Source organism: Dermacentor variabilis, chromosome 11 (genome assembly GCF_050947875.1).
Source record: "Dermacentor variabilis isolate Ectoservices chromosome 11, ASM5094787v1, whole genome shotgun sequence".
Classification (NCBI taxonomy): domain Eukaryota; kingdom Metazoa; phylum Arthropoda; class Arachnida; order Ixodida; family Ixodidae; genus Dermacentor; species Dermacentor variabilis.
In genome coordinates, this window is record NC_134578.1 from 63,222,633 (window position 1) to 63,247,322 (window position 24,690).

The 24,690-nt window shown below is 45.9% G+C and overlaps 1 protein-coding gene across 7 annotated transcripts; it reads right to left on the bottom strand.

Annotated features, from left to right (window-relative positions):
* Positions 1–5,877: 5,877 nt before the first annotated feature.
* LOC142564895 (venom prothrombin activator porpharin-D-like) lies at positions 5,878–22,860 on the bottom strand. Of its 7 annotated transcripts, none has more exons than XM_075676091.1 (8): positions 22,487–22,631; positions 21,230–21,257; positions 20,050–20,123; positions 18,874–18,989; positions 17,395–17,539; positions 9,084–9,198; positions 8,227–8,375; positions 5,878–6,668 (listed from the first exon to the last, which is right to left on the bottom strand). In XM_075676091.1, exons 1-8 carry the CDS (start codon positions 22,532–22,534, stop codon positions 6,483–6,485), a joined length of 861 nt encoding a protein of 286 aa, XP_075532206.1. In that variant the 5' UTR covers positions 22,535–22,631; the 3' UTR covers positions 5,878–6,482. The 7 variants fall into 7 exon arrangements, with proteins under 7 accessions (XP_075532206.1, XP_075532207.1, XP_075532205.1 ...); XM_075676092.1 differs by having other exon boundaries at positions 21,067–21,257; positions 22,487–22,557; XM_075676090.1 differs by lacking the exon at positions 18,874–18,989 and having other exon boundaries at positions 22,487–22,860.
* Positions 22,861–24,690: the final 1,830 nt, after the last annotated feature.

A 24,690-nucleotide genomic window follows, 5' to 3' on the forward strand; every position in this document is an offset into this window, starting at 1 on the left:
TCAGGCACTAACGCATGCAGCCCCCGTGTGATACCAATTTATGTCGTGGTACTTCTCCTTATTATTTTAATATACATGTTATGAGGAGTCAATACACTTGGTCGTTTTGATGAGCTACAATCTGAGTGAATTCGCAATAGCCACGGCGCATTTAAAAGCGCGTGAACAATGCTCTATCGAATATCTGCCAGGGCTGCTTCTCCACCGCTCGTAATTCGGAGTTTGTTCGGCTGGCGTCGAAATCAATATCAGAATTTTTTTTGAATTCTTGGAATTCTTGAAATAAACACATTCATATAGGCAATCGGAGGAAGAACGCATCGCTATATGTCGTACTGTAGTGACGGTCAAGAACACAGTACAAAAACTGTGCATGATGAAACAAACTTTCTATGGGCGAACCTGTGCCGAAAAGAGCAGGCGACACTCGAAGCACAGTGATAACGAGGAGCACAGTCGGCGATCTTCGAAAATCTAAAATGTGGGTCAAGCGCGTCGGCTTTTATACACGACACTTACAAATTTCCATCGTAATCGCTGGTGCGTGCGTGTGTTTCTGAAAGTACTACACAATTTTCATCGCGCCCACAATCATAATATACATGCTTCGGCGAGAATGTACGGAACAGGTAGCATAACAGTAAGGTTCGCCTAAGTTCCAAATCATTCAGACGCGTCTTGTACTGAGTGATATATTCAAGTTAGTGGGCGAAGTGCAGTCTCCGGGAAAAGGATAAAAAAGTGTACCTGCCAGTATCCTCCATCCTGTGGCACGCATACCGCTTGAGTGTACAAATTTTTCCATCTCCGCCTGCAAGAAGGCATCGGTATAAACAGGCTTTAACGCAGACACGAATTCCCTCAGTTTGGAGGATGCCCAGGACTAGTAATGCTGTTACGGGTGATATTTCATGAAACCACAAAGGTGGACGCTCTATCGATACGCATGATAAAAAAAAGTTCAGGCCCAACCAAACTTATGATAGCCTGCCGACACTATTGTAACTAACATCCAAGCAATATTGCAACACACCGTATTGCAACCGTAGAAATGCATAACCTATGAGCCAGGTACTGGAAGCGAGTTCACTGCACTTTCTAGGGACGGATGCGTGAAGTCTTCCTCCTTTTGGGTGCGCAGAAGCGGGGTTCCTCTCATGCGTTTCCCCCTAAATACACTGCGCCAACCAGCGGTGGGCGGGCATAATCAAGAGAAAGAGCGTAATGAAAGTAAATGGACGGATATAGACACAACGTGACGTAAGAGGGCTACAATTGCTTACCGAAAAGAAAGGCAGTGTAGAGAGAGAAGAGTTTATTGAGTAAACGTAGAGAGTTTTGCCTGGGGTAATATCCTCTTGGCAGCTACTCTGTTCAGAGCGAAGAGGAAGTGCAGCATAATAAAGATACGCGGCGTGATGATGAGCAAAGGCAGTATTAGACGATCATGGAAGAATGCAGGTTCGTGTCAGAAGAGCCCGTTCAAAGTCCAATAAACCGTTAACTTCCCAAGCACACACGTTGCCGACAGAAGTGAGTTGTAAATTTTAAATAATTGTGTCCTTTTCTATGAGCCGGTCCTTTCATTTTTGGCTTCGTGTTTTGAATTCGCGTATATTAGGCACAAGCCCTTACCAAAATAAACGATTGGTAAGTTTGGTTTATTGAGCTTAACCTGCTCCTTGGTGCTGCTGAAGACATCGCGTCTAGTCATAATGTTCAGTACGACATATATATATATATATATATATATATATATATATATATATATATATATATATATATATAGTCGAATTATCGCCCCTGTGTGACGTGCCCCTCGTCGGCGCCACTTCCCGCTAAGCTAGTTCTTCGAGAAGACATCGCCATACCGCCATACTCGTCTGCCGTTGTTTCCGCCTTCTGTGGCGCTGTCTCTGAAGGCGCTGTCGTCTTCACTCCTTCAAAACTCTTCATGACCCCCCAAAGACGTTCCCCTGCCTTTCGCTGCGCTTGACATTTCAGCCGGTTTCAGCGCCATCGTTGTCTGCAATCCGGTTCCTACCGCCCTGATGGCTCTTCGCGGCGAAGCACTTGGCCATGTTCAGCCTCTTGATGACATGTTTATAACGGACGTGTCGGTTGCTTCGTATGCAGAGCTCATTGACTTCTGTGCACTTTCCACTTCTGCTCCGCCATCACCTGACTTATTCACACCTTTCATTGGCGATGACCTTACTTCCGAGCAGCGCTCCCAGCTTCTTCACCTGCTAGCCCAGTTCCGCTCTTCTTTGATGTCGCTCAGCCTAATCTGGGTCGCTCGTCAACCGTCAGCCAACACATCGACACTGGCTCCAACGCGCCATTGCGGCAGCGCGCCTACCATGTATCCGCAAAGGAGCGTCAGGTGATCAGTGAGCACGTGCACGACATGCTTCAGCGCGGTGCCATTCCACCTTCCATCAGCCCGTGGGCATCACCGGTGGTTCTCGCCACAAAAAAGATGGTTCCATTCAGTTCTGCGTCGATTATCGCCGTATCAGTAAGATAACGTGCAAAGATGTCTACCCTCTACCGCGCATTGACGACGCTCTGGAGAGCTTGCAATGCGCTAAATTCTTCTCTTCGTTGGATTTACGCTCGGGCTACTGGCAGGCCCCGATGTCAGAAGTTGATCGCCCTAAAACTGCATTCATTACGCCAGATGGTTTATACGAATTTAATGTGATGCCATTTGGTCTATGCAATGCGCATGCTTCCTTTGAACGAATGATGGACAATAGCTTGCGCGGCCTAAAATGGAGCAAGTATTTGTGCTATCTCGACGACATAGTTGTGTTCGCCCCTGATTTCAGCACGCATCTCCTCCGGCTTAGGCAAGTGTTCACGTCCTTGACCGGTTCAGTTGCAGGCCGTGTCGGCTAGCAGCGGAGAGCGGGACAGAGCGTCAGCGTCCGAGAGCTTGCGACCTGAGCGTTATATGACGTGTATGTCGTATTCTTGAATGCGCAGATCCCAGCGGGCAAGGCGTCCAGACGCCTTGCCCGCTGGCCTGCAACTGAACCTGAAAAAGTACCAGTTCGCCGCGCGCAAGCGCATGATACTAGGTCACGTCGTAACACAAGACGGCATTTCCCCGACCCATCAAAACTTCGCGCCATGGCAGAATTTCCGAAACCTAAGACACTGAAAGAACTCCGCGCCTTCATCGGCCTCTGTTCTTACTTCAGACACTTTGTTCGCAATTTTGCCTCGATAAGATTACCTCGGACACAACTCTTAAGTGGCGCCAACGACCTATCCTCCTGGTCTCCTGCATGCGAGACCGCGTTCGTGACCTTACGCCATCTCCTGACGTCTCCGCCTATACTGCGACACTACGACCCCACCGCCCCAACTGAAGTGCATACCGATGCCAGTGGTATTGGCCTTGGCGCTTTCCTTGCGCAGCGCAAGTCTGGCTACTCCGAGTACGTCGTTACTTACGTCTGTCGTGCGCCGACCAAAGCGGAACGCAATTACAGCGTCAGAGAAAAAGAATGCCTGGCCATCGTTTGGGCACTCGGGAAGTTTCGCCCCTATTTATACGGCAGGCCTTTCAATGTGGTTACGGACCATCACGCCCTTTGTTGGTGATCCTCTTTAAAAGACCCGTCTGGACGCCTTGCCCGCTGGGCTCTGCGCATTCAAGAATACGACATATACGTCATATACCGCTCAGGTCGCAAGCACTCTGACGCTGACGCTTTCTCCCGCTCTCCGCTGCCAGCCGACGCGGCCTCCCTCTCCACCATTAAGGCGGTATCCTCGGTCGCATCGACACCTTCGCATCAGAACAGCGCAAGGATCTTGGGTGGCCTCTGTTTTGGATGTTCTTTCTGGCTCGCCTGCATCTCCCATCTCCCGCTCCCTGCGTCGCCAGGCTGTCCATTTTGCTGTCCCGGATAACCTCTTGTATCGACGCAACTACCAGCCCGATGGTCACTAGTGGTTCCTGGTTATCCCTAGGACTTTGCGTTCCGACATGTGCGCGTCTTTCCATACTGACCCACAATGTCCACACGCAGGCGTTTTGAAGACGTATGAGCGCCTGCGACAACGTTACTACTGGTGAGCAATGTTTACTTTTGTCCAGAAGTTTGTCAGTTCGTTCCCGCAATGCCAACGCCGCAAATATCTGCCTCATCCGGCCCACCGTTTATTACAGCCGCTTCCGTGCCCTGCTCGTGCCTTCGAACGTGTGGGAATTGACCTCTACGGGCCGCTACCGCTAACACCCGGTGGAAAATGATGGATTACTGTCGCAGTTGATCACCTTACACGCTATGCCGAAACCGCTGCTTTACCTGCAGCGACCGCCAGTGATGTTGCATCCTTTCTGCTCCATCGTTTCATTCTTCGTCATGGCCCACCTCGGGAGCTGCTGAGTGATAGAGGCCGTGTGTTTTTGTCGCAGGTGGTTGACGCTCTGCTTGCTCAATGCCGCATAGTTCACCGGACCACCACGGCGCAACAACCTCAAACTAACGGACTTATAGAGCGTTTCAATCACACCCTTGGTGATATGCTCGCCATGTACGTTTCATCGAAGCATACAAGCTGGGACATCATCCTGCCATTTGTCACGTACGCATATAATACCGCTACACAAAGTACCACAGGATTTTATCCATACTTTCTTCTCCATGGTCGCCATTTTTCCCATACCATCGATACGGTTTTGCCTTATACACCAGACGCGTCAGAATGTGCTCCCATTTCAGCCGTCGCCCGATACGCCGCGGAATGCCGTCAATTAACCCGAAAGTTCACCCCCGCTGACCAACAACGACAAAAAGCCAATCGTGATGGCGACGCTACGAATCCGAACTTCGCTCCCGGCACCCTTGTCTTGTTGTCCGTGCCTTCTACCACGCCTGGACTTTCGACAAAACTTCTCTCGCAGTATCATGGACCCTACCGCATCGTCGAACACACCTCTCCGGTCAACTATCTCATAGAACCGCTTACATTGACATCCGAGAAGCGCCGCCGTGAACGGGATGTTGTGCACGTGCGCCGCCTGAAACAATTCTATGACCCGCTCGTCTCCACGTCGTAAGTCGCCACGATGGCTCCGCTTTTGCACCGGGGGTAATTGTAATGAAGAAGAAGAGCACAAGAACAAGGCCAGCCAGATCGTCTCTTCCATTCCTGTGGTGCAACCAGTGGGCCAGCCGGATCGCCAGTGCTTGGCACGAGTGTGAGCCGTTCGGGCAACCAGCTGTTCCTCCTCTGCATCACCTGCCTCCTCGGTTACGAAGAGACGTTACCGTCGGAATTGTTCAGTGCAGCCATTACAATATATATATATATATATATATATATATATATATATATATATATATATATATATATATATCTGTGTGTGTGTGTGTGTGTGCGTGTACACTTAGCAGAAAAAAGATCAGTGTCAGCATGTTTTCGACACGCCAAATTTTTACCATGGCCAAGACAGGGTAACCAACGTTGCATCATCGCATGTAACGCAACAGTGATCGACTAGGCGGCAGTTCTGCATTTAAACGGCTCGGTCGATCGTTCGAGCATTTGATCTATGCAACAGGCTCGTGTAATGTGCATTTTAAGCCATAAAATGTACAGAAATGGCACATAACTTTAATGTAATTTTCAAATCCAACTAAAGGCATCCTGTTACACTTGAAAGCACAGCGCGAAGCTAAAGAGCACAAAAAAGCAAGACAAGACGGACCACATTCCGAAATATCAGCATGTTTTTTTATTGAAACCAATTGAGTAAATGGATTTACCAAACACGTGACAACTAGTAAAATTACACCATCTTTCTTAAAAATTAGCAGCAGGGTATTCAATTTTCAACCTGAAAAGTATAAATAAACTGTCTTGCGATCGTAGGAAGTTTCCGCTATTTTAGCTGCAGCCTAATCCCTGTCAATTTCATGCTCTGTAGTTTCGCGCTGTACTTTAAGGTGACAAATCAACACGTCCAACATACAGTTCTTATGAAGCTTGTTATGTCCGCGTCAAAATAAAGCATTTGCCGACACGTCACTGTTGTGCATTCGTGCTGTCAGACGCGCGCTATTGGAGAAAATTCCTCAAAATTGGCGATCGATCAATATAATCGCGATAATATCTGCACACCTTAATGCAGGCCAAACATAGAAGCTTGGGCCTTTAGTGAAAGTAATATATCCCTGTTTAATATTTTTTGTAGTATGCAGACTCATTCGCCGTAACCTAGGACAAAGAAAAACTGTGCGAATGGAGGCGATTTCATAGCTACTACTTTAGGCTGCTGGTGGTAAATTTCACTTGCCTCACTTAAATTACCGGCTTTCCTTCAGCTATTATGAAACCCTACTGGCTTTTTTATGTATACGACTATTTGGCAAGCTCGCTTTCATTTTTCTTATGATGCTCGTTTGTTTTGAAGCAGCAAATGCTTGAGAAATCGCACATGAAGTATCTGACTTCAGTTTTTATTTGCTGTGGCCGTCTCGTTCGTAGCGTTTCATTACACTCAATATCCAGGGTACAAAAGTGGCTACCCTCGTGTAACCACTCGCTTGATTTGGCCTGGCGCAGCCGTAGCCAAAGGAAACAATCCCGACTTGAAAAAATTTCCCACGTTTGTTCCATGTAGTCACTGGTCCACCAGAGTCGCCCTTGGGGAAAAGAAACGAGAAAGGCAAGTGTTTACTACGAAGAAACGTATAAAAATTTTAAGACGTTTAGGAACTTTTGAAGCTGACGATATATATGCGTGGAATAACCAGCGACCTCACCTTATAGTTGCATGTGGCATGGCCTTTTTTGCTATGGAGGCTCTAAGCATTCAAAACCAACACTGTTCTCAGCATTGCAAATGTTCTAAACATCAAGTTTGACAGAAGTATTGGTTTCGGCGGTGTGATAACAATGCGGTGTGTTAACAACAACTCCAATGGTACAACCCTTGAACCAGGCATTAATTCGTCGGCCGCCATTCGTCTGTGCGCTGAAAATTCACCTGAACATTGACAGCGGACCTGTTGCTAAAACGTTTTACGCCAGTTTGTCAGCCAAAGTGGGAGGGAAGTTACCGTAAGATTACAACGATAAGCACGTCAGACATCGTTTTTGAGTGTAATTGCATTTAGCTATTGGTATCTGTAGCTCTGCATATAGAAGTAAATGTTCCGATGCCGCACGCCATTACCGATGCAGAACGCCATATCCACTGGCTCTCCGCATCATGTCCTTCAGACAACAGTAGCTTTGTTGATATGAAGTACACCATGTACATATTAAATGACGGAAGAATACCTTAATTGTTAACCAATTTCTCTTTGAAAACAGTGCTTGCTATGCCGATTTTGAAAATCTTCTTTTTCTAATGGTATGCCAAATTTTCAGCACTTACTACTCTCACTTGGACATGAGGCAGTCTTTTGAAAACCTATTTCTGCGACCCCTTTCGCAAAACTTCTTTTCCAGATGATTATTTGTACTTAAGATGCTCCTTTTTGGTTTCGTGCTTATTCCTGGTGCACGACAATTGTAGTTTTTCGCGAGACGTCCCCTCATTTAGATTATTAGATTTACCATCTTACAAATTCAGAGCGACTAATCAGTTGTGACTCTTCATAATGTCGAACTTCATGCACTATGTCATTTTCAGTTTCTATGCCTTTGAACCTAGTTCAGCTTCACTTCGTCCGGAAGGTCCGTGACACCTCTGAATGTGAACACCTTCGTGTATCACTCTTTATGCTTGATCATCGTCAGCTCTCTGTGTAGCCTTCTATTTCAAGCCCACGCATCACAGTAACTGTCTTTCGGTTACTCAGATATTGTAGAGCTTTTGTAGCTAATTCCGTCAGCATGAATTGATCAATTGGTTTAATTAGCGCAGGTTATATACCTAGGTCGTAATATTTTTTGAACGCGATTGCTAAAAACAGCAGGCGTGCGTTCAGGTATGTTGTACGCCAGGTAGGAGTAGAACATTTAGAACGAATGAAATTTTATGTCTCAACCACTATTGTCGCTACATCTGCATCGTAATACCTTAGTAACGCTCTTGTCATGGAATCTGTATGAGGATGTGAGGCCATACAGGCTCCTCATGTCATAGGACGGCTTACTATTTTCGAGGCAACCACACAAGACTTCCGCTACTGGTCCAATGCACAAGTTCCAGACATATGAGAAGTTGTTAAGTGCCACAGATTTTATACTCACAGTGCAGGCATCTTTAGACCTCGCTGTCGCACAAACCACGATGGTTTCATTAAGTGTCAGTTGAGCTTCAGTATGTAAGAAAGGCTTGCACTGTTTATATGGCATTTCCTTCTTCAGAATATATCGGAGTGTGTCAGAGTCCTGGCCACCTGCAACATGAACAGTCCATTCTAACGTCACTTCTAACCAGAATCATTTTTACTTACCTCAATAAACATTTTTACTATCAGAAAAATTTTTTGTGGTCATTAATTTATTCTTGCATGCAGTTAAGATGCTAACACTACACTAAACATCCGAATGGGTGAACAACAATTGCCCCTACAACAAAATTAAATATAAAACTAAGGATACTCTATGTCTCCGCGAAATTCTTGTCTTTCATGTGTATTGTAAATGTCTCTACAGCAAAAATCTGTACATCAAATTTGCCCTTGTAACGAATGAATTTAGGCCTCGAAGATCGCTAATTTGTTGCTTTACAACAAAAAGCACCAAGTGGCGCTACCGTATCAACGCTACCGCTGAAATTCGGCCCGTGTTAGAACTAGTTACGTGCTTGACTAGGTGTGCTAATCAGAGTGAGTATGTTAGTCCTGCTGCGCAGCTCCGGGAATCACTAACCTTAACTAATACGCCACTGTGGCAGCACAGAAGCAGGTGTAACGGCGGAGCAATACTGAGTCCACGAATAGTCGACGAACTATTGTCGGTCAGAATTGACTCTCTGCGGATCTGCTCTAACGCGAAAACGTTGATGTGTTTTACGGCAATTTTCATCCAACAGTAATGGCTTCTTGAAGTTGCTCGTCATGCATGAATAAAATAGGAAAAAAATGTAAATGAAACATGCTTGCCTTCCTTGGTGAGCCCCCAGCCAGCGATAAGTAGAGGCCTTCCAGCAATATTAAGCGGCTTTTTAGGGAGACATACTGGTGACACAAACTTGTCAAAGTTTAATGGCTTTTCCAGCTGTGAAAGAAATTGAACTGATTTGAACATCAATAATAAATTCTAGGTGATGCATACAGTCCACTTCCAAGGATGAGATGGATCATAAACGCAGGAAGCTCGTTATAAATTCCAGAAACAAACAACACATAGACGCTGCTCGGTGCCGCAGCAGCAGCAGCGAGTGTGCCTCGCTGTTGCTGCTGCGGGTTAGTACCTGGAGTAGCAGTGGGATCGCTCTTAAAGTGAAGCGATGCTGCAACGCGACTTTTGCATTGAGATCAGCCGATTACTTATGGGTAATTTTTTAGTGGCTAAACCCTGTTACATAAAGCAACAGATAACACAATTTGCCTCCTTATGTGATTTATGCGACGGGAAACGTGTACAGCACGTCGGCGCAATGCGGATACATTTTGGCGAATCTAATCCGCGTTACTGTCCAGAAACAGCTAAGTCGGATTCTTACTCGTCCCTACGATGCTATGTATTTACTATATGCGTTAGCAAATCCGTAGTGCTCTGTGCAGGAACACCTTTTATCTTGTGGAGCACCCACTTCTTGTGAAGTCAAGGATAAACGTATACTCTGTTGAGTGGGTGTTGGGACAGGTTCGGGAAGCTAAGGGCCCTCGGTGCACCAAGACTGTCCACACCGCAGATACCTTTCAAGAGAGGCCTCGCGCGGCCCCGCCATACGCAGCATTAGCCGGAGTAGACCCACTCCCCGACGACACACTTCCACCCTGCTTTTCTCCCTAGATTGAGCCACCATCGTCGGCTCACCGTCGCACGCTTTCACTCGCGCAATTAGGACAGGGGGCAAGAGAGCGATGTTATCTCGAGACGAACCCGGAACGTCCTTACTACACCCAGCACCCGTAGCAACTGCCAGGGGTGGTCAACCCAGCGCGCCTCCGCCTACCCTCCTCCTCCGCGACGCTTCGCCTTTTATCTCCTTGTCCGGAATGTTCCTGTATATGCTCCCGCAGGGAGCAGAATTGCACGTAACTTTTGCAGCACCGCAGGCACAGCTATTCGTCGAGCGCCATCACGCGGTACAAAATGACCTTAAATGTTCAAACGCGCCGCTACGAAGCCAACTTTACGGGCGCGATGCCGATGCGTTGTTTCAGTTAGTGCCATCGACATTGCAATCAGCGGACCGTCATGCGTGCGTTGCATTAATCGGCTCCGGGTTACAGGTACTGTATTCGCTGATATTAAGTGAAGCACTTTGGTGAAGTGATACAAAGCAGATCATATTGACACTTACGTTTCACCATGATCTGGTGTAGCGCACCAAACTGCACAAACCGCATGGACGGTGGTAAAGCTTTTTACGCAGTGTGGTGCGAACGGACAGACGTGGGCCGGTGGCTGCTATGGCTACTGAGTATGGGCCGAGACCAGCCGTCTGCGAAAGGGACGAGGATGTGATAGTGTCTCGAGTAACACCCCTGTTAACGCTGAGATGCGTACGCCTGGCACGAGAGGTTGTTCACTCGTGCAATTTTTAGAGTATATGTGTAGCGGAAGAAAAAGGAACACAGGACAAGGAATGAATGACACGTTTGTGTCACGCTGCACATATGCGCGACTACTGTAAACTTACAAATACGCCCAATTCCTTGTGTTGCTTGTATGATTGTTCTGACTACGTGTATCTAGACAGAGTATTCAAAACAGTGTGAATGCTAGGAGATGCAATTCACCCGTATCACCCTGATTTTTCCCTTCTGTGTTATTTATGTTATATTTTGTCGGCTTTTCAACTTCCATGTAACGTTGATTGATGTGCTAGTCTTCATTATTTTTGTAATAGACGAAAACCTCCCGCGTTCCCGCTTATGAGACAGCTGGGATTATTTCACCATTTATCGTCCGCAATATCTTGCTTGTTAGATCATGATTGCGCCGAAGGCATGAAATACAACGACGGACGAAGGAAGACGACACGAGACAACCGGGAATAAATAGCTGCTGCCAAGAATCAAAATATGCTCAGTGCTCAGTAATTTCTTAGTTCGGCCTTAGTCGACAGGAGGAATGTATGTTTCGTGAGCGCTGTGTTATAGTAAATTGACCTGAGTAGTATGAAGAGATCAAGAAAGATGTGTCCTCATATTACAGTAAACAATGTGTTAATAAATACTTTGCAAATTTGCCATCATTATGTGATTAGTGCAATAAAAATAACCTGTTGTTACTCTAGGTAGCTTTTGCCTTTCCAGTTGCTTTGAATTCTGCCCGCCAAAGATCCAAGCACCAGCGATCTTGCCTTTCTGCGAGCAGCCAGTCATCATCCATTCGCTCGTATCTAATAAATTTAATCTAGAAGCTCCAGTATTCAGAATCCTTTTCCACTCGCAGATTTGCTGCTACGAAGCAGCTGCTTAGTCTATGGTATTGATACATGCATATTGTGTTTTCTTATGGACGAAGCACGCGGGCGCCCCGATGAAGACGACGAACGCTCCCTGGCTCTCGAGCCGTCAGCTGGACTGGTCAGCGCTCGATTATCCTTTGTAAATATATTTTGTAAGTAGTATCCAGTTGTTAATCTTTCGTTCGCGTAATATTTTGGTAACAGAGCTCCGCAGTGGCCGCACCGTCCTGCTTTTCGCCATGGCTCCCAGTGACGACACCTGGTTTGCTTCTACTCCTGCGTCCTCGCCGAAAACGCCCAAAACCAACCCCCGCGAACCTGCCATATTCTCCGGCCAAGATAATGTCGACGTTGAGCACTGGCTTAACCTGTATGAGCGTGTTGGGCAAAACAACCGCTGGGACCCCACCAATATGCCAGCAAATGTCCTATTCTACTTGGGCGGAACTCCTCGCGTCTGGTTCCACACATACGAGGGCGAGATCTATAGCTTGGATGCTTTCAAGAAGAGGCTCAGCGACCTCTTTGGCAATTCCACCGGTCGGCAGCTGGCTGCTAGAAAAGAGCTTGCTACCCGAGTTCAGTTCGAGTTCAGTTTTCTACTGAATCGTATGTCTCGTACATGCAAGACCTGCTCGCTCTTTGATGGAAAGTCTACGACCAAATGGTTGTCAAATTTGTTGACGAAAAGGTCGACAAAGTCGGTCACGTACTCAAAGGGATCGCGGACGACGCGTTCAACTTATTGGTATTCAAAAATGTGTCCACCATCGACGTCATTGTCAAGGAGTCCCGCCGCTTTCAGCTCACCAAAAGCCACCGCGTCATTCCACAATTCTCCCGGCTACCTAACACGGCTGCGACGTCGTCTTGCGTCGACCTGACTGCTTTACCACCACCTCTAAATGAGCACGTCACACATATTGTTCGCCAGGAGCTCAAGGCTGCAAGTCCTGTGCCGCTCCATACACGCCCACTTAACCCACCCTTTGATCAACTGGCCCCAGTGATCTCTCTCATTCAGGCAGTGGTACGGCAAGAATTTGCCAACCTCGGTTTTCCTGCCACCTGCTCCGTTTGCCCACCTGACGCCCGACCGGTGCCGACAGCTCCGCCTCACAGCGATCTATATTCCCCTCCCAGATACCACAACCCTAAGGAGTGGCGAACTCTGGACGACAAGCCCATTTGCTTCCGTTGCCTCCACATTGGACACGTCGCTCGCCACTGTCGCACTTCCTGGACGTCGCCATATTCGAGCTCCTTTTCCCCGTCTCCTCCCCCATATGCCGACCCGCGCCGTTACTCGCCGCGCTGTATGCCTCCTACCTCAGCCGTATCCGTCGATAACAGTCGTCCTGCTCGCTCACCGTCACCTCAGCGCCGTCGGTCCCCGTCGCCTCAATCACGCCGCTATTCGTCGCCGCCCAATTATGAACCCTCCCGTATGGCAAACAAGACCATGCAGCTCTTGCAGCTAGCGTTGCATTATCTTCGTCGTGTCGAAATCCTCCACTGACGCTCCCAACGAACCAGAACCTACGTGATGTTCACGTCGACGGGTGTCCCTTTGACGGCGTTGATAGATACTGGAGCCCAGGTGTCAAATACTTTTCCATGGTGCCAAATACTTTTCATCAATAGACCTTCCGTCTGGTTATTGGCAAATTTCTATGGATGAAAATGACCACGAGAAGACCGCATTCGTTACCGGTGATGGTCTATATCAATTAATAGTTATTCCATTCGGTCTCTGCAACACCCCAGCAAGGCTCGAACGTATGATGGACTCTTTGCTTCAAGGGTTCAAATGGTCAATATGGCTCTGCTGCCTAGATGACGTTCTCGTATTTTCTCCTACATTGGACATACACCTTGGATGCTTATCAGCTGCTTTTCAAGTCTTCCGCGAGGCTGCGCTGCAACTAAATTCATCGAAGTGTCACTTCGGTCGCCTGCAGAATAAAGTGCTGGACCACCTCGTGGACGCTTCCGGTATTCAACCAGACCCGGCGCAAATTCGTGCTGTCATGTGTTTTCCTGTACCTAAGTCTGTCAAAGACGTCTGAAGTTTTGTAGGACTCTGCTTCTACTTCTGACGCCTCATTAAAGACTTCGCAGCGAATGCCCGACCACTTACTGATCTTCTGAAGAAGGACGTGCCATTTACGTGGGGCCCCGCTCAAACTGCCGCGTTTGCCCAGCTCACCAACATATTCACCACGCCACCTACACTGGCTCACTTTGACCCATCCTCTACTACAGAGGTCCATACCAATGCCAGTGGTCACGGTATCGGAGCAAGGTTTGGGTATGGGCTAGTTGGTATTTCATTGTTTCAAACATCACTTACAGCGCATACCAGGACAAGGGACTGAAAGAACGATGAGGACAACGCTTGTCTTCGTCGTTGTTTTTGGTCCGTTGATCTTGTAGGAGCTGTGAGTGATGTTTGAAACAAAGGTATGGTAGGGTCAAGATCGCGTCATCGCCTACGCTAGCGGGGTCCTCAGAGCAGCGGAGCGCGACTATTCGATTGCATATCCTGAATGCCTGGCTCTCGTCTGGGCGGTTTCCAAATTCCGCCCGTACTTGTACGGCACGCACTTCTCTGCAATCACAGATCACCACGCGCTCTGCTGGGTTTCCTCGCTCAAGGATCCTACCGGCCGGCTTGGTCGATGGGCTTTGCGGCTACAAGAATATTGCTATGCAGTACTGTCCATGTCGGGCCGATTACACCAAGACTATGACTGTTTATCATGCTATCCAGTGGGCGAACCACCCACCGACCCTAACCCCGATGCCGACGCTTGCGTTTCCTCAGTTTCTCAGATGCTACATGTTGCCGACGAGCAACGCCGTGATGCCACCTTGCGTTCCATCATTAATGGCTTGGAATCGTCGTCTCCTGGTTCGTCTTTTTATCTGTTTGTTCTTAGGGATGGTATATTGTACCGGCAAAATGCTCGCCTCTACGGTCCTGCCCTACTCCTCGTCATTCTTAAGCACCAGCGGGCAGCTGTTATCGAAGAACTTCACGACTTACCAACGGGAGGTCACCTTGGCGTCTCCCGCACCTACGACTGGATTCGCCTACGCTTATTTTGGCCAGGCCTTGCCCACTCCGTCCGGAAGTACGTTGCGGCGTGTGAGAAATGCCAGCGCCGAAAAACACCATCGGCACTGCCTGCCGGGTGCCTTCAACCTCTCGGCATTCCTTCGGAGTCGTTATTACGCGTTGGCCTGAACCTACTTGGCCCTTTCCCTCTATCCACGTCTGGCAACAAGTGGGTCGTTGTGGCGACAGATTACGCCACACGCTACACCATCACCACAGCCCTTCCAACGAACAGTGCCATAGATGGCGCCAATTTTCTTTTACGCGACGTCATTCTGCAGTATGGCGCTCCATACCAGCTGCTCACTGACCGTGGTCGGAGATTCCTTTCTGAACTCATCGCCGACATCCTGCAGTCCTGCTCAACCAAGCACAAGCTGACTACGTCTTACCATTCACAGACTAATGGTCTGTGGGAGAGTCTGAATTGTATCCTAACAGACATGCTTGCAAAGTATGTCTCGTCGGACCATACTGATTGGGACCTTGCCCTGCCCTATGTCACTTGCATATAGTTCTTCCGGTCACGACACTGTCGGTTATTCCCCTTTCTTTCGGTTGTTCGGCCGAGAACCCACATTGCCACTGGACGCATCCCTTCCAAACTCCACCGCAGAGACCAGCGAGTATTCACTTGACGCCATCACCAAGGCAACCGAAGCACGCGATATTACCCGCGCTCTTTTCGTGACCTCCCAAGAGAAGCAACGGCGTTTGTGCGATCGCCAACACAGAGATGTCCACTTTTCGCCTGGATCTCTGGTACTCCTGTGGTCCCCTACTCGTCACGCTGGCCCGCTAGAAAAACTCCTGTCGCGGTACACAGGCCCATATCGGGATCTGCGTGCCCTGACTCCAGTTACCTGCGAAATCGCCCCAGTCAGTACCAGTGCCTCATCTGCACCGAATTCCACTGACGTTGTGCATGTCCCACGCCTCAAACCACATCACTCTCCTGTTATCACCGATATTTAGACGCACCGGGACGATGCTTCTGCCGCCGGGAGTAATATGATAAATGCATATGACCTGTTTCTTGTGGACGATGCATGCAAGCACCCCGACAAAGACGACGAACGCTCCCTGGCTCTCGAGCTGTCCGCTGAAGTGGCCAGCGCTGCATTATCCTTTGTAAGTACACATTGTAAATAGTCTCCAGCTGTTAATATTTCGTTCGCGTAACAGTATGAATGAATCGTAAAAATAAGCTTTCCATAAAATTGACATGTCGAAAACGTGCAGCCGCTGTGAATGACGCTTAATGATAAACGAGGTTCTGTTAACGGTCACTGACATTACTGCAGGCACAGTAGTTCGCTTGGCGATGATCATTAATCGGATGATTTGAGGAGCCAAAACGCACTCACATAATTGTACACCTTACGTGTGTGAAGTTTTCTTTAAGCAACTTTTAAAACATTTCTTGCCTTCTAGCCTCTGCGAGAAACTTCATATGCATGCTGAAAAACGTTGCATGGCTTTTGCTTGTATGGTACTGCGTGTTTAATAAAGAGAGAATCAAACATCCACCCAATCGTAGCAATTGATACGATTGGGTGGATGTCTCATTTTCCCTTTATTAATTACTTCTCTCCACCTTGTGTGTTTCCGCAGACCTATTACCCCAACTATCGCGTGTTTGCACACGAAGGTTTCGGCTATTCGAGCCGCGGGCGTACTCGGGATATTCGAGTTACTGACGTAGTCAGGGTCGTCATATCGCCTATATGCACGTTCGTGGGTGTCTTTGTATATGCACGTTGATATTAGTACATATAAACGAAAAATTTCTATGGGCTGGTGCCCTACCCCCCTCCGGCGACGCCAATGATTCGAGCGTAGCCTGCATTAGAAAGTGCCATTTAACTCAACGCTTGCGAACCGTTTCAGCATGTAGCTCGAGACCAGCAGACCAAAAAGCTAATGAAATACCGTGTGGCATTTGCCTCCTGCTCGCGTGAGGAGTGGCTTCGCAACACAGCTGGAACATAATGCCGGTCCTATGCGCAACTCTACTCCCTGTGGGAGCATGCAAAGGGACACTACTTCCCCGCTTCACTCAGCGCCACCTAGACTTTTTCGTCTAGGTGGCGTTGCTTTACCGCGTGCTCTAAGCACTCCTTCTTATTTTCACCTCGGCGCGATTCCGTTCTCTACCTTCAGGCGCATTCCTCCTCCGGCACTCGTTTCATTCGGTGCTTCAAACTAAATATTGCCCATTACACTCGCGGGCCTCTTACGCCTACGCGTTAAAACACCAAAGAATCCTGCAGATGCAAGCTCATGTGATACAAGATGCGATGAAAAGAATTCATCCAGATTGCTTCCATATTTACGTGAACATCCAATGGGGAACAGAGAGAGAGAGAGAGAAGTTTAATGATATGAAATGCTGAGAGGTCGGCCTGAGGTATATTCCTCTAGCCAGCTACTCGGCATTGGGGGAAGGGGAAGAGGGAGAGAAAGAGGGAAGAGGTGCATGATGGGTGACGATGACGATAGAATGGGGAACAGAAATACAACTGGTGCTGCGGCCTGGTCAAACGTAGAGACAGGTGCAGTATTTCTGAATAAAAGCTATTGTGAAACCAAGACAAGTCAAGACTAATAGTCCGGCCCACGGTGCATCAAAGCGCTGCCCATGCCGCCTGCGGTGTGTACAAAGCGCAATGGTTTCGTATAGGGGTCATCTATTTTGCATACGTACCTGCAAAACCGCAATGTCATTAGCGTAAACGCTCAGTACAAATTTTGGGTGGCGAGCGAAACGTTTCGCTTGTATTTCGGGCCCATTTTTTCTTTCCGTGCTGTTATAGTATACCACGACACTGGAGGCGGCTGTTTTGTCGTTCCTTCACAAACAAATGAAAAAAAAAACATGAGAAACTATGCATTATAGCCACTGCAAGAAATACATGGAAACTGCTTCCTGTATACATTAGTCCACCATGCAACAAATTTCTTTTATTAATATATTCAAAATCATATATATGAAATGCCATCGAGTCAAATTAATTATTCCTTCTTGGCAGCCAAAATGGGCAATCTTATACAGTTGAAGAAGTTATACAAAGCATTACAATTTACAATATAGAATATATGTAAGCCTTACTACTCTGTATAGCGTAATTATAGAAATAAATACAATATCCTATAAGAGATGTAGCAGTTAGTTGTTATATAACAGCAAAGATTTCTTTTAGAGAAAAGCGTTAGATTGTCAACAGTTTCATTTTTATAGCATGTACCACGATATGAATGCCTCACTGCTGCAGCGTGTGATCAAGGCGGCTATTAGCTCACCAGTATCGTTTCCTGCTTGCATTTCAGGGAACTGAATTAACGAACATAAGGGTTATTTGAGGAGCTGTTACAAATTATGAAAACAAATTTGAGGAATATTGAATAAGTAAACCGACAAGATAGAATAAGCTCTATAGCATACACAGTCCATAATATTGTTTGAGCCTTACATCACCACCTTCCCAACCAAATTTGCGTCGTACCCACCGTAATGGCTTTTTGGCTATGGTGTTGGGCTGCTAAGCACAAGGTCGCGGGATCGAAACCTAGCCACGGCGGCCGCAGTTCGATGGGGGCGAGATGCGAAAACACCCGTGTACTTAGATTTACAAGCACCTTAAAAAACCCCGCTGGTCAAAATTTCAGGTGTCTCCCACTACGACGTGCCTCATAATCGGATTGTGGTTTTGGCAAGTAAAATCCCATAATGTAATTTATTTTTTAATTTGCTCCCGCACTTTCATGTCTCACACCCTAGGTTTACTTGTATAAAGGTCATACTTTCGCAAATCCTATACACACTTATCAAATTACAATTGTCTGATGCAGAATGCATGTTCCAAAAATCAATTCTAGAAGTATTTCTACCGTGCGTATTTATTTTCATTGGTGCATTCGTTATATGGCAAAATTATTCCCAAGTAACTTTACCTTTTCAAAGATAGCTTGCGCTTATGCACCTCTTAGTGACGTCAGTGTTATACATCGTGCTCAATTATGGCTACCATAATGCAGAATTAAAGCTTGTTTTCTTCACTGCTTTTGAAAAATACCATACAGTCGATCAGATATACCGCGGAAGTTACGTTTGCTAAGATAGTATATTAAGCCTTAAAATGCGCCACATAGATGTAGTGTTTAAATAGTGCGAAAAAGTACGAACGGTTCAGTTAGGCAGTGGGCAGCCGACACGACAAAGCTGGGAGATACAATACTGCCGCTGCAGGTCAGGACGTTGTGAGCTTGGCTTCCTCGACGAAAGGACGCTCGAAGAAACACCTAAGTACCCCGGAAAACTGTAAGCGATGCAAACAAGACTGGATTTCTCAGGAAAAGTTAGACTTGAAGTCAATAACGCCGATCGAACGAGAAATGTTGCTGGTGCCAAAATTTTATGCAGGGGGACCTGTCTGACGAGGCCCCTTGGCAATCCGTGGCTCCGGCGACATTCCGTCTGCTACCATTTTCAATTTTGGAAAGCAGTTCATTATGCAATCTGTCGAATGCCAAACATTCTAGGCTTAGCCAGAAGGCAACATAAAACGCGCCTGCACAACTATATTATTAGGACCATTTGTATTACAACAGGCGTACTAGAATAACGTACCTACTTTAAGGCCTGTTGGTTACGACCACTTTGCAAACAAGCGTGATTGAAAATAGTAGTTCATTTATGTGCAAATATTCCAATCGGAATACAAATTACAATATTTGGGAAGCATATCATAAACGCGATAAATAGGGATAAGGTGCCTCAGAAGCGCTGGCCTGCCTTTCCCCACATCGGCCAACCTTTCCGAGGCACCTTATCCCTGTTTATAACCTTGATACCACGCGTGATATTCCATTTGTCAGCCCCTATTTTTGATTTTATATTTGTAAAACGACATTTCAACTATACGAGCATTTAAAACATGACTGGAGAACTCTAAATTTCCAGATATTTATTACTTTGAGCAATGAGAGGTAAAATTTTATCATATTGCCCTTTGTACTGCAGTAGAATGGTCGCAGCGAAATCTCATTTTAGTATTCTTCTCTCACATACTTCATATTATGCATCAGTGTAACAGAAAACCCATATTCGCTATACTGATGCTAAGGGCCTATTTTTTTCACTGAACAGCTGTATGAACATTGAGCTACTGATTTTAAAAAAAATTTGCAAGTGTAAACTGAAGTGTGCATTCAGAGAACAATGCTTCTGAAGCATCTAACTTCTTTTCTGACGTAAAACAAACATCCCTTAGTGTTGCGTGAGACCTACCCTCACAAAGGAGACAGTAGGAATTAGGTTCGCGGTTTCAATATCGGAATAAATTTGGTAAACGTAGCTTACAATCCACGGCATTTTTGTCCTTGAAACTGTTTGTCCGTTGACAATTCTTGAAAGTGGAACCGCTCTACCGCAACCTGCAAAAACCATTCGTGTTAACGTAGTAACATTGTCGTGCTGCTCAAAAAATTTCCTAAATGGTTCTCGTGAGGCATGTGACGCTCACAATAAAGTACTATTGTTTGCGACTGTGTGAAACCTCTGTGAAACTTGCGTATACAGTAATTCACTTCTTTCTGCTGTTGAAAAAACAGATATGCTTGGTCACGTCTGAAACTTTCCTTACAAGCCGGCGGAACAATTTGGTTGCTTTACGTGCGTTCAGAAAAATTCCGTACAGAGGAAACCCTTAATGAATGCTTCCTCGGTACTTCTTCGGCATAATGCGGTTCTGCAGGTAACCCAATTGTAGCTTTCCTCCCACCCAGCTTCCTGGCTCTGGAAGGGCACTTCACTTGAGCGCTTGAGCGTGTAATGCTCACCTGCGATCAGGAACTGTCGCATGTTGCAGGCGGGTGGCTTGACGCGAAGAAGGCATGAAAAGAGGACTAACATATTCAAAAACAGCTGTTCAAAGGCTAGCGTCCGGCTGTTCAGAGGGTACGTGACCTGTGGTGCTCGCCTGTTGCTGTATTTAATCAGTAGTAAACAAAACTTAAACGCACACATTCCGCGCACAAGAAATACAACGTCAAGGTAAAAACGTATTGCGCTAAGTTCAATTGTGTTAGTTTATAAGGTGCGTGTGGGAAAGATATGGCGGCACCAACGAATTCAACACAGAAGCATCGTACCTTTTCACATTAAAGCAGCTCTTTTAGCATGAGAACGGTGAGCTTTCAGAACACGCTTCCTTCTTTCATGACTACTCAGTGTTAAATATGTCACAACTTTTCACTCAAGTTCGGCAAATGATTCAGTGAAAGAAAGCGTTGAGTAACTGAGCCGCAGTTTACAAGCTCACTGTTAATTACATGGCATATTAAGTATGAATCTGCGCCCATGCTGATTTGTACTTACTGTTGTTCGTAAAATGCTGCGCTTGTGCGCTAAACATTCATTCCTGTCTACGCGCATTGTTTTCTTTGCTTCTACGCATACCAGGACCCCTCGGGACACTTCTTTACATGGTATTTGCATGAGCCTCAACACTCTTTAGGGTAAGCGATTGAATTGCGCTCACGTGGGGTGTTGATGCGTTCACAGGATATCTGGAAAAGCACAAAAAATTGCAACACAAGATATAGCTGCACAAGCTCAATAATATAACCTTTTTGAAATTACAACATTTTGTAATGAGAGGGAAACCGCGCGAAAAATAAGGTCACGTCAGAAATAGAGAAAAACCCATAAATAACAATGTTGGCAAGTATGTGAACGTGGCTTTCCTCTCACTTCAATAAAATAGGCAAACTGCACATTCATCGAATGTCGACAGATCGATGCGTAGCTATTATTGAAAGCTTCTTTTGCTAGATTTCAAAAGCTCCTTATGGCTTTATTTCTACTCAGCACTGTGTTGGTTAATTCTGATAGATTGTCGTAATTTTGAGCTGAACCAATTTTCCAGAAAAACATTAGGCTCAATGCATCCGCAGGTTACTTGGTTTATCAACGGTTTAGGTGATATATACGGATAGATGTGTGTGTTTGTGTGTGTGTTGGTAAGTTATGACAAAGTGTTTAAGATGTTATACAATAAACACACTGGGTCTAACAGGAAGAAAAAGGACAATAAGTGTAACTGGATTGTTTGTTTCCACAATCTTATTTATATGGAAATGGTAGTATCCCAAGGCGAAAGGGAATAAAGAAGACTGATCAGAAGACAATTCAGATTTATCTTGTTTACAGTAATAGGCTTATTCTGAAGGTTCATAAGGCTGTAATATGAAGCGATATATTATGTACTACAAAAATCAATACTAAGATAAACTTCTGGAGGGAAAAGTCGAGCAGCAGGACCAGATCCTGTTTAAAAAAAAAACGTTATGTATCTCATGTAACAAAATAGAAAAAAAGTGTGGGGTTTTCTGACTCACATGTATGAACGTTGATGTGACTAGACATACGCACAGAGTCTGGTGTGGTAATGAGTTTCTACTGCATTTTTGTGCATACAGTGCATCAGTTGACTTTTTTTCTCCCTGAACATCTCATATTCTGCTTCATATTTACCCTCGCTCTACTGGAATACGAAAAATTTCATTGGTATTTACCAACGAATCATTGCAATCATGTGCAAATTATGCATTTGCTGCATACGTCTCTCATGTTGTCCAAAACTCATAATCCGTTGATTACTTAAAGTAGGATTAAATTTAACGAGGTGTAAAATTGACACGTTGCAAGTAACACTATACAAGCAACTCTCACTTCCTCCATATGTACCTCTCCTAGCATCTCCAGTGTTGGCTCAAACAAATCCACTCTCACTCACCTGAAGACAAAGATGCGCAATAAAAATTGCAAGACATATTTGCGGCATGGCTTTTGTGCAACGTCAGTAGTTGTTTGTCCAAGAGTGGGGAGGTGTGGTGCTCCTGCGCTAGTTTTACGCAACAACACTTCATATCGAACGGCACGGCTACGGCTGCCTTCCAAAGTTGAGAGAGGTATACAGCAGTTCATTGTTCCTTATTGCTCGTTTGCTTGTTTCATAGTCATTATTATTTTACTGTAAAGCTTTTGAATTGAGAGAAAGGGAACTATATAAGCATTCTTCTTTCACGATAAACATTAGTTAGTGAACTCTAAACTGTCCTGAAATAATTTCGTGTGCATGCAGCCCACATGAAGAGCCATTTTCCTAACGCCTCACGCTTTAGAGCTGTCTAGTCACGTTGCCGCTGCTTAAACGAAATGTATCGTGATCACTTTCAAAAGAGCCTTGTCGCAGCTGGGTTGTTCAAAAGAATCTTTACTCAGGACAGCCAGCATAAATACCAAGTAGTGCCTGAATGGAAATGCCAAAAGTGCTGTCGCCCGCAAGAATGAATTATGCCCCTTCTAGCAGAAAGAAGATATTGACATGCCTTTCAGAAATGAAACGAAAAGATAACTCACGGATTCGTAGAATGAAATAGTGAAAGGTGACTGGCGCACATCAATTTCCACGACAGTTTCGTCGTAGAACCTTAGTCGGTATAAACTTGGATCAATGCGTGGCGTCTGGGGCACACAGCTGTCTTCGCTAGCGTGCATTGCCTCACATTGCGTAGACGTTTGAGCAGTTTCGCCCAAAGTGAAAGAAATGGGAACCAATAGCTAGATGTAGCGCCGCGCTGGTCTTCAAATATTACGCGGACGAGAAACCTTGGTCCTACACAGCACACCAGGCTACTGCTACTCCATTGCAGAAAGAATTATCTTTGGAGCTATAGAAGATTAACCCGCTAATGCGCGCTGTGCCGCCGTCTTCGTTGCAGGTACCGGAAATCATTGGTGGACCAGCTTAGATAAAAGAACAAACACGTCAGCTTTGGTAGCTTAAAGTGAGCTGTGCGTTTGCATAGGAACTAGTTACAAACGACAAATTGGTGTACACAGAGCTACCTATAGTAATAGAAGGAAAGCTTGTGGTTGTGTGCACAGTGTTCATACCAGCTGTGGATATCAGAGCGCTGCTCTTGCTCCACTACAGAGCCAACTGAGCGAAGCTGAGGGGGATCCAGTTGGCTTCTTCGTTTCTGCAGTCAAATTCACTGAACTTCTCTGGAAAGGGTCGGGAGAACTAAGCTATCCCGCACGAGCAGCGCGTGCGTGGTCAGCGCTGCGTCAGCACGGCCGTGGCCCTTACTGCACGAATGCGGCTGAGTGTCCATATAACTGCGATCGGAATAAACAACACCACGCTTCATTGTTCTCGATATATGTGTTTCCCCTCAAGGCACCGTAGTTTGGAAAATAAATCGGTGTTTAAATCGCCTACACTCAAACGTTCTCAATCGGTACGAGGAAATAATATTCTTGCTGCAACATTGATTTTCCAGCAATTAGTATGAGCGACGCTGCGGCTATCAGTATTTCTGTTAGTAATGAAATGAAACTGTTGTGTCAAAATATAACAACTAATCAGTTGTGTGTTCGCCCGGCATTTCGGTTCAGGCATTTTCTGAGTACTAGGTACTTTTAAGTGAACAAGGTCGGCCCTATACCTGCGATGTATTTTAGACAATGTTTATGTACCTTTCACTTTATAATCGTAGAGTTTTCAACAATTTTTATAATATCACTGTGATTAGAAGCTTTTCCTCTTTTTACCGTAAAAGATTTATCACTTAATATGACCGCGCCATTCTTTAATAATATTTTGCTGTAGACACCTAATTATCACTCCGTACTGGGCATTAAATTTCATTTTGAAGAAAATTATTTCATTATACAGCAATAATTCTGCTACTGTACATTCTGCGCATACTGTACTTATACACTGGCTGAATAATATGTTCTGAGCATTTGTGGTTGCTGAGATAAAGGAAGAAATAATTGCGTTTAAAGCGGAAAATGGGCTTTATTACAAAAGTACTATGAAAGAACACCAAATCGGAGAGCGGTTCCAATAGGCACCAATCAGGTAACCGTCACCACAATCACTTTTTCTTGTTGTGGTTAGACGTCTTGCTTTCCGAGCCTCTTTCGTCG

Bases quoted from the DNA above. Each gene is read 5' to 3' on its own strand.
- LOC142564895 (XM_075676089.1), bottom strand. From the start codon at position 20,715: ATGTGTGCGTTTAAGTTTTGTTTACTACTGATTAAATACAGCAACAGG. The intron at 18,990-20,049 runs GTAAGCTACGTT...CGGGGTACTTAG, and splicing joins GGACAAAAATGCCGTGGATT to GTGTTTCTTCGAGCGTCCTT. The intron at 9,199-17,394 runs GTACGTATGCAA...TTTCTTTCACAG, and splicing joins ATGACATTGCGGTTTTGCAG to CTGGAAAAGCCATTAAACTT.